This window comes from Molothrus aeneus, chromosome 4 (genome assembly GCF_037042795.1).
Source record: "Molothrus aeneus isolate 106 chromosome 4, BPBGC_Maene_1.0, whole genome shotgun sequence".
Lineage (NCBI taxonomy): Eukaryota > Metazoa > Chordata > Aves > Passeriformes > Icteridae > Molothrus > Molothrus aeneus.
In genome coordinates, this window is record NC_089649.1 from 43564808 (window position 1) to 43580560 (window position 15753).

At 38.0% G+C, this 15753-nt stretch overlaps 1 protein-coding gene across 3 annotated transcripts in view; it reads left to right on the top strand.

The window, feature by feature from the left end:
- Nucleotides 1-248: 248 nt before the first annotated feature.
- MTUS1 (microtubule associated scaffold protein 1) overlaps nt 249-15753 on the top strand; it is an 88251-nt gene continuing 72746 nt past the window's right edge. For all 3 annotated transcript variants that reach the window (XM_066548380.1, XM_066548379.1, XM_066548378.1), the window contains exons 1-2: nt 249-2225; nt 4399-4594. In XM_066548380.1, the coding sequence (XP_066404477.1) occupies nt 249-2225; nt 4399-4594 (2173 nt within the window). The remainder of the gene's footprint in view (nt 2226-4398; nt 4595-15753) is intronic.

The following is a 15753-nucleotide window of genomic DNA, read 5'->3' on the forward strand; positions in this document are numbered from 1 at the left end:
GGGATTGCGTACTGTCTTAAAATCCTGGTTTGGTTAACTTTTAAAAATTTCTTTTTAATTCCAGAACATTTGAATCTTCTTGGGAAACATGAAAACAAAGAACTGCTTTTTAAATATCTTTCAGGACAATTGACACATTCCAGGGAAAAGAAGTTGTTTTTTTTTTCCTGCAAAGTTCAGAAGAATCTGCATTCTCTGAGATTTTAAAGAATTCTAAAATGAAAACAGTTTAAAATTTAGCTTTCAAAATGAATGTTGGGAAGTCCGATGACAAAGCAAAGAATGGGTTGAAGTCTTCCTTACTTATAAGGGATGAAAATGGAAATAGCTATGCATGTGACAGAGGTACACCTTCCTCAGAGAATTGTGCCACCAAGATACATGGTAATTCAACTGCCCAAAATATAGGGGCTGAGCATGAGGGTGATACCATTTTTGAAAATAAGGGCAACTTCAGAAGTCTTTTAAAACAGCAGTGTATTGAAGTGCTTGATCTGCAGAAGACACCTGGTAAATACAGCTGCACAGGAGCTCCATCGGGAGATACAGATGCTGCACACAAGTCTTCTGGGACTGAGCAGACATGTATGTGTCCTTTGAACTGTGGCTTGGAAGCAACAACAAGCTTAGTGAAAGGTGATTTTGCTATGGCAAAAATGCAAAATCAGAGTATCAAACACTCAGTGCCTTACAGCCAGACTGACTCTAAGTCTGTACTAACTCTTCCTGCTTCAGAGGAGAACATGCAGTCCCTGGAAAATGACAGGGCATGCTGCCAGCTGAGCACATTGGATGTTACTAATGTTACAGGTGAAAATCTGAGAACTGATCAAAAAGATGACATGCATCTGGGGGAAACATTGGTCTCTTCTGAAGTATCTATCTCAGAGAAATTTGATAGAACCAGCTCAGAAAGAACACCTAATTTCACCTCTGCAGGTGTTGAGCCCTATCAAAAAAACCCTATCAAGAATGATAATGAATCACAGGAAACAGAAGCACAGGCTGTAGAACTACCTGCTGGATGTATAGATCCTTATAAGCTAGATGCATTATCACCATGCATTAATATTAATGAGGATGACCAAGTGAAATCCTTGCAGATTACTCCTTTCCATGAAGGAACTGGGAATTCCAATGCTGAAACATGCATGGATAGTGTTGTAAATAGTGTGCACCTTCTCCCAGTAGATCAAATAGAAGGAGAACAAGTATCAAACAAAACTAGCGAACCTTTAACCAAAGAACAGAGTATCTCTGGAAATGCTGCTCTTCAGAATATGCACAACATTCCTTCTGTATCTTGCAGTGTTCCAAAATTAAAGAAGATGGTTATGCCTGAGCTGAAATGCGAAGCAACTTTTTTAGTCTTCAGTCCAACAGCTGATGAAAGCAATTCATCTCTATGTACTTCAACTCCTAAAGAACGATCAAAAAATAGGACTTTTTCTGTTTCAGCTTTGGAAGAACTTGGAGACAAGTCTTCTAGACTAAGACAAAGTGAAGCATTTGTAGGAGGGCGTAGCAGGTCTGGGCTTAAAGCTAGTTCAGATCAAACTGCAAGAAAATCAATGGGCAGGTCTCCTATTGCATCAACAATAACCAAAGCAAGGAAATCAGAGATAGTTAGTTTTCCCAAACCTAATTTTAAAAATGTTAAGCCAAAGGTTGTGTCTAGACCTGTGCCACAGCCAAGAGACAGTGCAGCATTAAAACAATCTCCCCAGTCCCGTCAACTATCATCTGTCTCTTCACCTTCAAGGGTTGGTTCCCCAAGGCAATTGTCCTCCTCTATAAAAGTGCTGAAGAAAGCAGTAGATCCAGCTAAAGATACTAAGGTGGAATTGCCTGTAAATAAGCCCCATAAGCTACATGTTAACAAACACCTTTTCACTAGCCAAGTCGATCATGCCACAGCACATCCCCGAAATGCTTCCCATAAGGTTTCAAAAACACCTGCATTAAAGTTAAGTCTGCAAGACATTGACAAAGCAAGCGCTACCCATCCGGTGTGCTCCTTGGCTTCTGCTGCACTTCCAGCATCTAGAGAGAGCTCAAAAGACATGTTAAATGATAAAATGGAAAGTTCAAACTCCTTAATGACACCTTGTTCTCAAAACACCAACCTGACCAAAGGTGAAGAAGAGCAAAGCAGCAACATGGGAGTGCTTCTAGAAGACACATTGGTAAAAGATGTAACATTTGAAGTGCACTCTGTTCCTTTGGTAAGTTTTTTTGCTTTCATGATTACTTGTATGTTTTGTACATTTGCAGAAAAGGAAATTCAGTATTGCACAGTGTGAAAATTATGGAATGGGTTTGGTGTCTGCAAATGTAGCTGTAGTGTTGATTTCTACATGGAGTCTCTCCCTAGTAAAAGCACTGAAGAAGTATTGTTTTACAGATTAGTTGCAGTTGGCTTCAGCTGCAATTTAGTGTCTCCACCTTCATCTTGTTCCATAACACAATTTTTTTAGTAAAGTCCTTTTTTAAGACAATACAGTTTGTAAGAAGTCTAATAAAAGCAAACAAGTCTTAGTTTAGTCAACCTTGTAAAATTGCCTAGCCTAACTTGGTGAGGTTTTCTAAATACATCTTTTAATGTACATTTCTTCAAGATTATTCTAGCAGTGCTGTAACTTCAAATAGACATTAGAGATAAAGTGCTGGTTTGGGAATTTTCTTTCAAAATGTGCTTTAGAACTAAAGTAGACTTTTAAAAATTAGTTGTGTAAATGTTGTGCTTATATGAACAGTAACATTAAGTCACACAAAACCCAGAGACAATAAGTTGGTGAAACATTTTATTTTTAACAACTTAATTTCACTGTCTCCTTTGTATAATTTAGGAGTTTATTTGTTTGAAGTAGAGCTGGGACTCATTAGAATAGTTGGGAGTAGTCAGGAAATATTTCTCATGCAGAGGGCATATACCTGGTTTTAGGCAGTCAGCCAGCTGGAAGGTGCAAACTTCCTGGCCGGGAGGTATTCCTGTGCTGGTTGGTTGGGAAATATTTTGGGATGAGTCAGCTGCCTGTCAGGAGAAACATGCTGCTTTCAAATGCACTGAAAGAAGGTTAAAAGACAAGGAGAAGGGGAAAGAAGGGAAGAGTGTCAGAATTGGGTTGACCAGGATTTCTGGAGGTGTAGTAGGGACACAGACTTAGTGCTTTTTGGAGTCTCTTGTTGCTGGCTTGTGGATTCAATAGCTTACATTAAATTGGTGAAATGGAGGCAGCAGCTATTACTGGTAAAACTGTTGTCTGAATTTTTGACAGGCCTTACTAATTTGCCAGAAAAATTTCAGTGAAGCTCAGTATATGGGAGAAGCTACTTAGAACATTTTTGAAACATTGCACAAGAAAGTAAAAAGTACTATTATTTGGCTAATAATTTAACTTGAAAACCTAAGTAAGAATGAAAGCAAGGATGGTCTATTTTAATTCTACAGTCTTTATGAGTTTGCATTCTTTGTCAGTCCTTACTTTTGGTATGAAGAGTTGGAGAGAGTGCTTTTAATTCATTCCATTGCCAAAAAGAAAAACTTTGTGATTTTAATTGTTCTGCTTGTACCTGGAGAAGCAATAGAGAAATTTCTATAAAATGCACAGTAGACAGATCAGCTGGATTAAATTTAAGAATGGTCTTTTTAAGTGGAAAAGTACAAATTAACATCTGAAAATGAGCATGAGGATTGTCATTGAAAATGGAAAGTCTGGTACTCTGACCGAACTGCTGCAGTCAGCTTGAGTCACAGAAAAGCACATGAAGAGCTGAACTGTCAAGTGTGTCTTTATAGGCCTGACAGGAGTGGCTGTGAACTAAAGGCTGTATAAACTGGAGCAAGAATTCTCTGTGAAACATATATAAACCAGTTATTTTATACCTGCCCTGGATCTACTCCTGCACTTATGTTTTGTGTATGGCACCTCAATGTGAAGGATTTTAAGCTGTTGTGACATAAGACCTAGATCAGGAAACTAATTACAAGAACTGTGACACTTCAGGTAGTACAGGACAACTAAATTTTCAGGGCCTTGAACATGTGTAGTTTGTTGATCTTGAGAGTAGGTGTAGTCATGTAATTGAGTGGTTTAATTAGAGTTTGGGGAGGAAGAAATTCTGATGACCTCTGTAACCTCTTTTTAGTGTGTTGGTCATTACTAGTGATTAGTTTCAAACTAATAGGTTTGCATTGCTGAAGGCCATTCAGGGGATTGTTCTTGAGGTTCTGAACTGCAGATGTTGACAATGGGATAAAGACTACGCATGTTTCCTACTTGGGTGGTCAGTATTTCATTGCAGATGCTGCAGAGGGAGATCTTTAGTTTCTCACAGTGGTGGTGTGTGGGTTGAATTGTCGTTGGCTTTTTGTTTTCTGTTTTTTTCTTAAAACAGATGCCTTCTGTGAAAGATGGAACAACGCAAGGGAAAAACATACCAAAGAAAGACCAAATCACACTACGAAGTGTATTAACTCCCAAGGTTAAAATGGTGCCATCTGTGTCAACCTTGAAGAAAGGATGTGAAAATAAAACTATCAGCACTATTAAAACACCTTCTCACAAAGAAGCTCTTATGTCATCAAACTCTGGTAAGAGAATTTTTCACTGGAATATTATCACTTAACTAGTTTCTTAAAATTAAGGTATCATACTTAAGGTACTTTCTGACACAACTTTTAGGGTGGTACAGAGCTATATGTCAGTCTTAAATACAATACTGTCTAAATTGTAAATTGCTAATACAGGGTGTGGTGCTATTACAAAAATCAATATTAAATATTATTTATATTTTGTTCTATTATAGGATTTTGGGAAATTACAACTAAAGTTACTTGAAAGAGGGAAAAATAGAGTGCTCAGGTACAGTGCTCTTGTGATAAGCAACTGCATGCTACCCCAATGGGAATGAGTCCTTATTTCAGGACACAACATATTTTGTTCAACCTAATTTTAGCACAGCTCTGTAGTTTCTAGAAAGGGGAGAACATAATTGAAGGTGAGACTACTGCTTGAGCTGCTAATTAAACTCAGACTGATTAGTAGCAAGGGCAGGGATGAATCTCTCATCTAGTCTGTAGGCTGCTGCTCAAGTCTCATGACTAGAAAACTACATTCTGTAAGTGTATTATAGGGATTCAGAAGTGCTCTGGTAGATTATGTGCTGGGGTTTTTTAACCAAGTGTGGCAATCTAACTAGCTGCAAAGGTAGCCTGTGTATGAATGACTACACTGCAATGCACTGTAATTTGGAGAGTACACACCCAGCTGTACCCAGTAAAACCTGTTCTTTTTTTTATTTTTTAACCCACTCAATCTAAGATTATAAAACAGTAAAAAAAAAGTCCTCTTAATTATATACAGGTGGTGAAGTGTGATAAAATCTGTGTATGCATGTAGGCCTTTATGGGATGAGTCCCTCAAAGAAAGTGGGTATAGACTATTCTCCCATTTGAGGCTTGCTCATGTGAGGCACTTGCTCAGTGAACCAGGCACCAACCTGTAGGCTGCCAGTTTCTTGGAGAACTCATCACCCCCCTAAATACCAGCCCAAACCTTTCCTGTCTGTAATTATGACCTTAGAAGAAGAGAGATGGTTAGATATAGAGTTTTCCTTTAGGTTATTAATCCAGATAGGATTTATGATACTGTCACTAGAAATAAATGTAAGCACAGGTGAGTTATAGGACTACTTCCCTTCAGAAAAAAAAAAAAAATACTTTCAGAAGAAACAGAAGTCATTTGCTGTTGAAAATAAAAACATTTACTCCCCAGATTTGTTTTTTTAAATAAACCTGTCACTCCTTAGCCAATTGATGTACGTTGAAATGACGGTAGTCAGTAGAATATTTTCCAAATTTTTCCTACTGGAAAAAGGCTGCTTAAACTAAAAGCAGAAAGTAGCACTTCAACAAGCAGCATTTTAAACTTGTGGTATGATCTGGTACTGGAACTTTAATGCTGCACATGAGAAGAAATTTGTTTTCTCCATGCCCTTTCTCCAGTTCCGTGTTCCTAGTTTCCTGGTGCTAGCACGTACTACCCTTCATCTTCCTTATGCAGTGTTTTTGTGCTGCGAAGTAGGGTTTGATGCATTCAACTGTATGAGATTAGTTTCCCCATCCCTTACAAAGGGAGTTTTTAAAAATGTGTCCTTGCTCCTTGGCAAACCTTGTACTGATGCAAATCATAGGATAAGATTATGGGGTGGGATATGGGGCAAAGTAGGAGTTATTTGGGATTGCTGCTAAACCCCCACAGTATTATGTGACCACACCTTTCAGGTAAAACCATACTTACTGCTGCTTACCCCTTCTGTTTTTAACATTTTTGAAGTAAAACTGTACATACACTTTTTGTGACAAAGTGGCAGTTTGTAAACCAAACCCAGTTACCTCTTTAGGCTAAAGCATTCCTGAAGGGGTATAATTGTTTTTGCCTGTGGAGTAATTTGAATACTTTGGTATTAAACTTCAGCCCCCAGATAAATCATTCAGTAGCTGTACAGTTGTTTGCTTTCAGGATTTTGTCAGACTACAAACAGACTAGCTAAATCCAGAAAGGAAAGGACTTCTGAAGGTCGCCTAGTCCAGCCCCTGCTGCCTGTAACTGGGTCATTACTGAATTCAGACTAGGTTGTTCAGTTGTTTGTCAAGTTGAGTTTTAAAAATGTCCAAATCCTAATGAACTTGTTTCTTCCTGAGGTACTAACATATGTGCAGCTATTTCTTTTCCAGTTACTGATAGTATTTGGATCGTTGGGCAACAAGAGAAGTTTATGTAGTTGAATTCATTAAATACTCTGAACAAGACAAATAATAGTATAGCTCTATGTCAGCTCTCACATGTGTGTGGTGAGGGACAGAAGTGGTGCATCTGTCCAAAATGTACTAGTGTGTGTATTATTCCTAGAATAATCAAGAGCTTGTGAGTGCTGTCTTCATATAATGGCTGTTCAAGAAATGAAAGAAAAAAATGCCATGTATAAAACACCAGTTAAAAGATCCTTGGAACTTCTCAGGAGTTAAGATTTTGATAATTTTTTTTACCACTTGTAAAACTTAAGTACTCAGTGGTAACATACTAACCCAATAGAAAGAATTTCTTCTCAGGAAGTTTCCTGATTCTCACCTGAACAGCAGAAGGAGACAAGAACTCATATCCCAAACACTATTTTTGTGAGGTTATTTGCAGAGCATGTTAGGCTAGAAATAACTGGGTTTATTTATTTCAAAATGGTTGCTGAGCATTGTCCACCAGTATTGGTGTATTTTAGCTGGAACTTGAAGTTTTTGCTGAATTAGAAATAGGTTCTCGAAAAGACAAGCCCACCTTGATCCAGTGTACCAAAGTGATATGGGAAATGATGAAGCCCCATTTCTGCAACTGTGACCAGATTTGCTGCAAGCTAGATGCGTCAAAATTATTTCTGTAACTGTTTATCTCTTTTCTTCATAAGAGGGGATGACACACTCACTCAAAGACAAAAATCTGAGTTCTCTACAGGTAACTCTTCCATGGAGTGGTGTGTAGGTTTCTGTAGTACTGGATGGCAGGCTGTATGTCTTTCGCTGTGTTTGTTTTCTGTCAATGAAAACATTTATTAGAATTTAAAACACAGAATAACATTTTTGACTTAACCCATTTTTACTGGAAGGGATATATAATTTTGGAGCCGTGGTAGAGGACTTTGAACTAGTTTCAAAATCAAAGCAACTGTTGTTTCTGTTCTCATGAAATACACAGAGCCTTCTGATTTGGATGTGTCATAGCCAATGTGGAGGAGTAATAGCCTGATAATAGTTGAAGTGTTATGGTTTGGGAAGAGTCATGTCTTTGCCTCACCTGAAGGGAGGAGTTGAAGGGGATTGGAGAAGCCAAGGAGCTTTGGTGTTCCCATGGAACATCACTCCATGATTTTCTGCTATCATACCTGCCCCAGCAACTGCATATTACCACCTGTGCAGTTGAACAAAAGCACTGTGACAGTTTGAGCCACAGGAAATTATTTAAACAGCATCAAATAGGAAACTAAATGATTTACAGTAAATCTAAAAATGTATATGCCCACCAATGCCTTTTTAACCATCTTTTGTGAACTAGCTAGGACTAGGACAAGCTACCTGAAATAATGTAAAGGGGAGAGGAGCTTTACCTGCAAGTAACAGTTCTGCTATGCTATAACTTCACCTTCAGTTCTGCCTTAAAATTACACTATTAGTTTAAATTATTTCTCATTGTAAGAAACTTCACATTCTTTTGGATGTCTTAGCTCTGTCAAGATGCTTTCTATGTAATTGAAACTCTTTGGGAACCTGAAAGTGTCAGTAATACTGTTCCTCTGCTTACTGTTAAAAGACTTGCAGAAATAAATGGAAACCATGTGAATCATCTCTGTAACAAAAACGTCTCTTGCTGTCTGGTGGGTTTTTTTTTTTGACATTTCGGGTACCCTTTTGTCTCTGATTTAAGTCACTGATATTCCTTCAGCAGTAATAGTAGCCCTGTTCTTTACTTCTAATTTCCATTAATCTAGTCCAGTGGTGACTCCCTTTTTCTCTTGAGGGTATTTTTATAGCATTTAACAAGACCACTGGAAGTTTGGATACAGAGAAGCTTTAAAGTGTGAATTCTGTGTTTCCTTAAAGATATTTTTGAACAAGTGAGTCCTTTCCCTGATGACAAGTTGGTCATACTGAAGGACTTTTCCTGTGTTCTGCGACTACTAGAAGCATGGGAAAAATAATTCCCCAAACGGTATAGAGAATCAGTATGCAGGACTAGTGATACTTTGAAATACTGATTTTCTTTGTAGTTCATAATTGCTAAATTCCTGCAGCTGAATTTTGGCTTGATCATACATTAAATGTGTGATTGAGAGAAGCTTCCATAGTTAAACAGAACAGGCAGGGACAGATTAAGACTCAGTTTGTTACTGAGTGTTATTGCTTTTTATTGCACAAAGAAAGGCTTCTCAGATGGAAAATTCAAACCAAATGGTTTCATTCAGTTTTCATACAGCTGGAGACATATATAAACTTGATAATTCAGGACTTCTTGGTACAGCCTTTCACAATACTAGTGAAGCAGGACCAAAAGAATTTAGTTCCACTAAGCATTCTCACAGTCCTTGAGTCTTTGTTCTGACACTGATCTAGGAGCCAACCCAAATGTAGTTACTGAAAACAGTTTTTCAGCTTGTATCATTCCTTTTATCTACCATGTGACTCTTTAAAGCTGGATTGACATGCTGCCAAGAGGAAACAAAATATTTAAAAAGACAAATATAACTTCCAGGTTCTCTGGATTGAAACAGTCACGACTTTACTCAAAATCCTAGAATAGACAGTCACTTGTAAAGGTGTTCATATATTTTCTCACAAACAGGTCTGGAATGCACCAGGGTCTAAAAATAAGGCTTAAAATTTCATTTCAGACAGTATTTTTATGCTTTTCTTTTACAGAGCAGCCAGTTTCTTTTATGGATCCTAAAAGCAGGTTCTTCATAAACTAGCTTACCCAGGATGATTATTTGTCTTTCTTAGTCCAGATTAGTGAGTTTCAGTCTCATTTTCTTTAATATATCTGTACTAATTAAAGCCTGTGTTAAAAGTGAACTTAAAACTTGCATGTTTCCCTTCAGAGGTATAGGAAGGAGGAAACTAAAACATGACACAAAGCTTGTGTCATACTCCTTCTTTGGTCGTCATAATCCAGACATCTCCTCTGCATAGTGATTCTGTAACATGTAACTAGTTCTCTAAACTGGGGAAGAATTACACTGTGTATCCAGAAGGACTTTTGTCCAGTTGATGAGTTTGTGAGAGTTCAGAAAGCAGTGTGAATTGTGAGGGCCTGAGAGCCTTGCTGTTTACTGTTTCTCCAGTCAGTTGAGTTGGAGTTGCCTGGTAACGTTTCCAGTCTACTTCGCCCTTACTTCCTGGACATCCTCAACAGGAATGGTTTGCTGGAAGCTGCCTGGAGCAATATATTTATTGTGCCAAGTACTGACTGTTAAATTCCTGCCTCAGGTGTTGATCATTCAGCTACAAAATGGTCAATTCACAATTTGAAGCCAGAAAGGAGCTATAAAATGATGTAATCTGAATTGAAGCTTCGTCAATTTGCTTTTGGCCTTGACTACATACACTATCAGAAAAGCTTACCATAATTTTGACACCTATTTTCTTTTGTTACTTTTCATTAACAAGGAACTCTTCCTGTGGGATAGGTTCAGCTTTTGTTTTTGCAAGCCTTTCATAGGTTCTTCAAAAAAATGTATTTTGCAATAAAATACTTCCTATTTAGCTTTGGAAGTCAAGTTGACCATGAAAAACAAGTAAAAGTGAAAGGGTTTTTGTTTGTGAGGTGGTATGGGATCTGTTGCTGTGAATGACTTCAAAGTAAACTGGATTATTTATCTCTGTATAATTTGGATGGGGTTATCTGAGTTTTGAGGGGATGGGAGAGAAGAGGCAGAGGGAGTTGGAAATATTTGAGTTTATGGATAATTCAGATAATATGGCTTTCAAAAGGGGGCATTTCATACTGTCAGTGTTGCTTAAGGTGCCATCAGTGACCATAGTTTAGGAAATAAATGTTTCCCATATGTTCCCACAATTTTTACAGGCAATTTTGTTACTAGCCCCATTGAAGTTTTAGTATGTTGTACCTGTACCAAGAAGCGTGATCGTACTTGCAGAGACTGATTCTAACAGTCAGCATATTGACGCTGTCAGAAGTGTGAATGTATCTATAAGAATATTCTCCTTTAGGAGAGAGGTGTGCACTACTTCCCTGCAGGGGAATTTCTTGGTGCCTAGTCATTTACTTGCTAGGGCATGCTGCTGTGTCTTCAATAACTCTTTACCTGTACTGCTTAGTTCTGAATTCTCTCAGGGTGGGTGTAAAGGAGGAGGGAAGTACGCATAATTGTCTTCCAGAAGAAATTTGTGTTTGTTTGGCTGCAGTGAGCTTCCTCTTTCATTCAAGAAACACGTGAAGTCCCACAACAGAAAACGTAAGATTTGTAGATAACGTGAGTTTTAAAGCTACAATCTAAGTCAAAAAAAATTCAGTGCCAGGCATAAAGGCTGTGTGGTATGGAGAGTTGTACAATAATGAAAAGCATGATTGGATGAACCCCATCCACCAACCTGGTGGTTTGCTTCTGCCTCAGCTTACCTTGCAGTACATTGATTTAACTTCTTGTGCCCAGTACTCCTAAACAGACTGAGCTTTACCATGGCTGTGTGAAAGCTAGTGGTTGGGATTGGATTGTTTAAGTCAGCATGCAGCCTACGAGAGTCTCCTGGCAAAACCGGAGTGGGCAAGCCTTGTGAGCACTACTGTGCCTGGGAAGCTGATGTAAAACTATCTGCTGTCCAGAGATAGGCTTTGCTTGGGCTCATAGGAGGTTGGTAGCATGACTGTGCAGACTGCATGGTCCCTCATGGGGCTGCTCTAGTTCAGTCTTCAGAAGGAAAAATTCAAGATGGAGTAAATCCAGTAGGCATCATTGTGGGCAGACAGGAGGTGAGAGAGTGGGTGTGAGCTCAAACTTGAGGCCAGGGTAGAAAAGGGCTGTTTCTAGGTGCTGGAGAGGTTATAATGCAAAGGGTTGAAAGGAAGATGGGGAAGGGAGAAGTCTCTGATTGTGGAAGGGTTTAACCAGGAGAAAATCTGCCACATTTCAAAACTGGACCTAGGAAGGGGCAAAAGTGAAATTGAACAGTAGGCAAACATGAGACACTACTCTTCCTCTCTCTTCCTCTAATTGAAAGCACCCCAGTCACTCTTCTGATGGTAGGATCATTTGAGGGAAGAAAAAGGGTTGTTTTGGTTGTTGGTAACTGCTTATAAATGCTCTAGTAGTAGTAGTGATGATCCGTTCTCCAGTTTTAGTCCAAGAATGTTTAGCTGAGAGGGGAAGAACATGTGAACACCTACCTGCATGGCTGCTGACACTCTAGTTAGATTTTTGGCACTAGCTTGCTGCTGGTTCCTTGCTACCTGTCTGAGGGTTGTAGGGGAAAGGGAAGAATGCTGTCCAAGTCTGTATCAATGGAGAATTGAATCTTGCCATAGCATATAAACTGTTCTCTGACCAGCTGTTACCTGTTAAACTAGTAAATGTCTCTCCTATAAATATTTCAAGACCCAGAAATAACTTGAAATTCCCTGCTTCTGTCCATGTTTATGTTGAATATTTGAGCATTCATAGCAACATAATGTAACTGTGTCCTGCCTTTTTGGTAATTTTGGTAGTAATTTGAGACTTTAAAAGGGAGACATAATTAGAAAGACATTACCTCAGAATTACAAAACATAATGTAAGCAGTCTTCCTTCCTTGAAGGAACACTGATACATGTATAGCATAATAGATAGTATAGTTAATAGTGCTGAGTGGCTAATCAGGCAAACTGGGGAGCTTGCAGCCATCAGAAAACTGTTAGTATTGCTACTGCTTCACACTGTTTAAAATGGCAAGCATAGGCACTCTTACATGTATGGCAAGATCGGTCTGCTGGAAACAATACCAAAGTCCGGTTTATTTTTCCATTATTTACTTGTACTTTTCAGTAGATGCCAAAAAAAGCTTGTTTTCTTGGAGGTTTACTCCCAAGGTGCATTATCAAGACCTTGTACTGTAGGCTTAGACAGGACTTTTTTACCAGCTAAGAAGTTTAGCATTTTTAAAACAGAGCCCTTTGGATTTTTAAACTCACAGGGAAAATCAGAAATGCATTAAACAAAAATCCAAAATTCAACATTTCCAAGAGCTTGGGCATTGGAGGGCTGAAACAACTATTAGTGTTAGCTTTAGGCTTAAACAAAAGCAGCAACAGCAAACAATATCCTTCAGAAAACTCCTTTTGCACTTAGTGTGCTCAAAATTCGTGTTTGGAAAAGGCTTCCAACCACTCATTTCCAGGTGCCGTGTAGCTCAGTGAATGCCAATTGCTCAGTGTTCAGCGCTAGATGTAAAATGTGTTGATGTGTTTTGAAATGGTGGACATGAAATTTCAGAATTTGTGAATATGTATGTATTGGCTTTACAGTCTGCCTCATGTCAACATTCTGTCATTGTGTGGTTTTTTAGGCTCCAGTGCTGTTTAAAGGAAGCCTTAACTTTTTCTTGACAATAACCACCTATGATGGATTGATATGAAAGGATGATTATTTGAGTAAGGATATGAAAGCTGACTTCAGAGCTTCTTGAAGAATGAGCTTTGTTCTTTAATGATTTCCATTCCAATACAAGAGAGACTTTAATGTAGTTCAAGTAACATGGTTGTTGCATGGAGACTTTTTTCTAAAGAATTGCCAACTCATTAGTTCACTGTAGAGGAATGCAGTATTGCTGGTATCCCACTTCAGTGACTAGATTAAATAACTGATGAAAGCCTGTTACTTTGATGCTACTGCTTGTTTTGTTTATAATAATGGTTGACTAAATATCCTGCTTTTATGCTCATTTCCAATACTTTTGTTTGTATTCCATATCTTCCTGCTTCTGTCTTCAAAACCTTTGCATTTAATTCTGTGTAACTCCTTTCTTAGGGAATGGTACTTATTAAAAAACTTTTAAAACCATTAGTTGAAGTAGTGCCTAGAGTAGTTTCTTAATAATCTTTTGTCATTACTTAAATTCTCCCTCGAGCTGGGCTTTTGAAAAATGCATTTGAGTGCTTGAGTAATTACTTTAATAGAAGCATTATAGGAAAGTATCAAGCAGCAGAAAAGCTAAGAGAAAAGGTGATCTGCTTGGGAAAGGTTTGACATGCTTTTGAAACTGGACGTGGTAGAGATTGCTGTGCTCACTGGATGGGTTTGCACTCGGAGCACTGCCACACTGCAGCCTCTGAAAAGAAATTGGGCTTGCTGCAGATCATGTATAGAGAACATGCTGTACTAGACAAGACTCAGATTTTCCCATGCTTACTTTGATTCCTCTTGAGTGAAAATCACTGTGAAGAAAACAGGATTTTGTTCCGGTACGTTTTGGAATGGATGAATGAGTTCAGCACAATGGCAATCAAACATGTTACCTTCACCTTTAAGTAATCAAATACAGCTGATAAAATGCATTTGTTCCTCTAGCTCCCTTTTGTAATGTAGAACATTAACTCACTGAGTCATACAAACTTTAAACACAGTGTTTGCACAGTGACACTTCTTTCTGTTTGTTTTTTGGGGGAGTTGTTTGGGTTTGTACCTTGTTTTGCTGGGAGGGTATTTACAAAAGGAATTCTGACTGGTTTGGATTAGTTATTTTCCTGGTATGTTGACCCATTAATGAGAAAAAATTTTAGAAAACATTGTGGGAAGCTTTATAAAGCTGTCAGGTTTGTTCTATGACATGCAAATGGGACAGAAACTTTTTTGGTCAAACACATAAATTTGTTTCTGTTATGTTGTCTAGAGTGCTGTTTCAGAGGTGTTTTTAAAAAGTGTGAATTTATGGTGTTCTCATAGCACAACAAAGCTTGTATGCTCTTTAGCATGTTCCATATATTCAATTGTCCCTTTCAATAACTTTCAAAAAATTCTAAAATACGGCTGATAATTTTGTCTCAGAGGTTTAATACCAAGCTACAGTAAAGTTATGTACAGAATCAAAGTTCTGCATAATTAGTGACAGGTAGTAATAGTGTTCCTGTGAAGAGACATCTGATGCAAAGCTTGTTTAATTGCTCATTGAAGTTTGTGTGTTATATTCTGTGACCAGTAGTCTGTAATAGGCTAATGCAGGTTTAGTATATATTATGAGGCTTCTCTTTTGTTTCTGAATTGATCTGAACTGAGGGAAGTAGCTTGGACATACCTTCATTTACCAATCCTGTTCCTGGTTTTGTCTACTTGATACAGGATGTTTTGACGCAAGTTACCTAATCCTGTCACACCACCTACTGTTGAAAGGCAGACATTGGGCATGTTTTTATTTTCTAAAATTTAATCCAATCCCCTTAATGTCATGATTTCCTGGGTTTGGTGCAAATTGCAGGTTTCTTGGTCATTAGTATTTAGGAGTAAAAATTGTGTAGTAAAGCTAGTGTTGCTTAAAGTGAAATTACTGGCTAATTTTGTCATATTTCAGCAGTCTTCTAGCTTAAGCAAAATTGAAATGTTGTTTAGTGACAAGAAGTAATGGAAGGGTATTCCCTTTAAATAGAAATTTGATTGTTCTATGTAAATTCTTAGACACTGTATTGCTTCTTTTCCTTTAAGATAAACTGTCAGCTTTGAAAATGGCAGTGGCATAAGAAATCAACATATTGTAGATATATTTTTTAGAAAATATTTTGTTATAAGAAAAACTAAGTTTGTCTTCTCTGTTTTTGCACAAAAATGAAAAACTTTTATCCATATTCAGAAAGCTGATACTAAGATCTTGATACTGGGGCTGGCAGGAATAAACTCAGAGCTGGCAAGAGAAGTCTGTGTGTGTATAACTTCTCTGGGCCATTGAAATTTTAATCTGCGTGCCCGCTTCTCAGGAAATAAACTAGAAGCTTAATTTGTCTAAACTCAGATTTTCTTGTGGAAAGTGTATTTGCTTTGTTAGTAATGCAAGAGTGAGCTCCTCCTACACCTATCTCTTGTGTAGGTGCTTTTCCTGTTTGATTAACTTAGCTGTTGGGTGCTGGTATTCAACAAGCTCAAATGAAAACTGGACTTAATGCAAAAATGTTTCTGCACCAACTGGCATTAAGAACTTGTTTTTGGAAGTGCTGTTAAAGTAGTTCT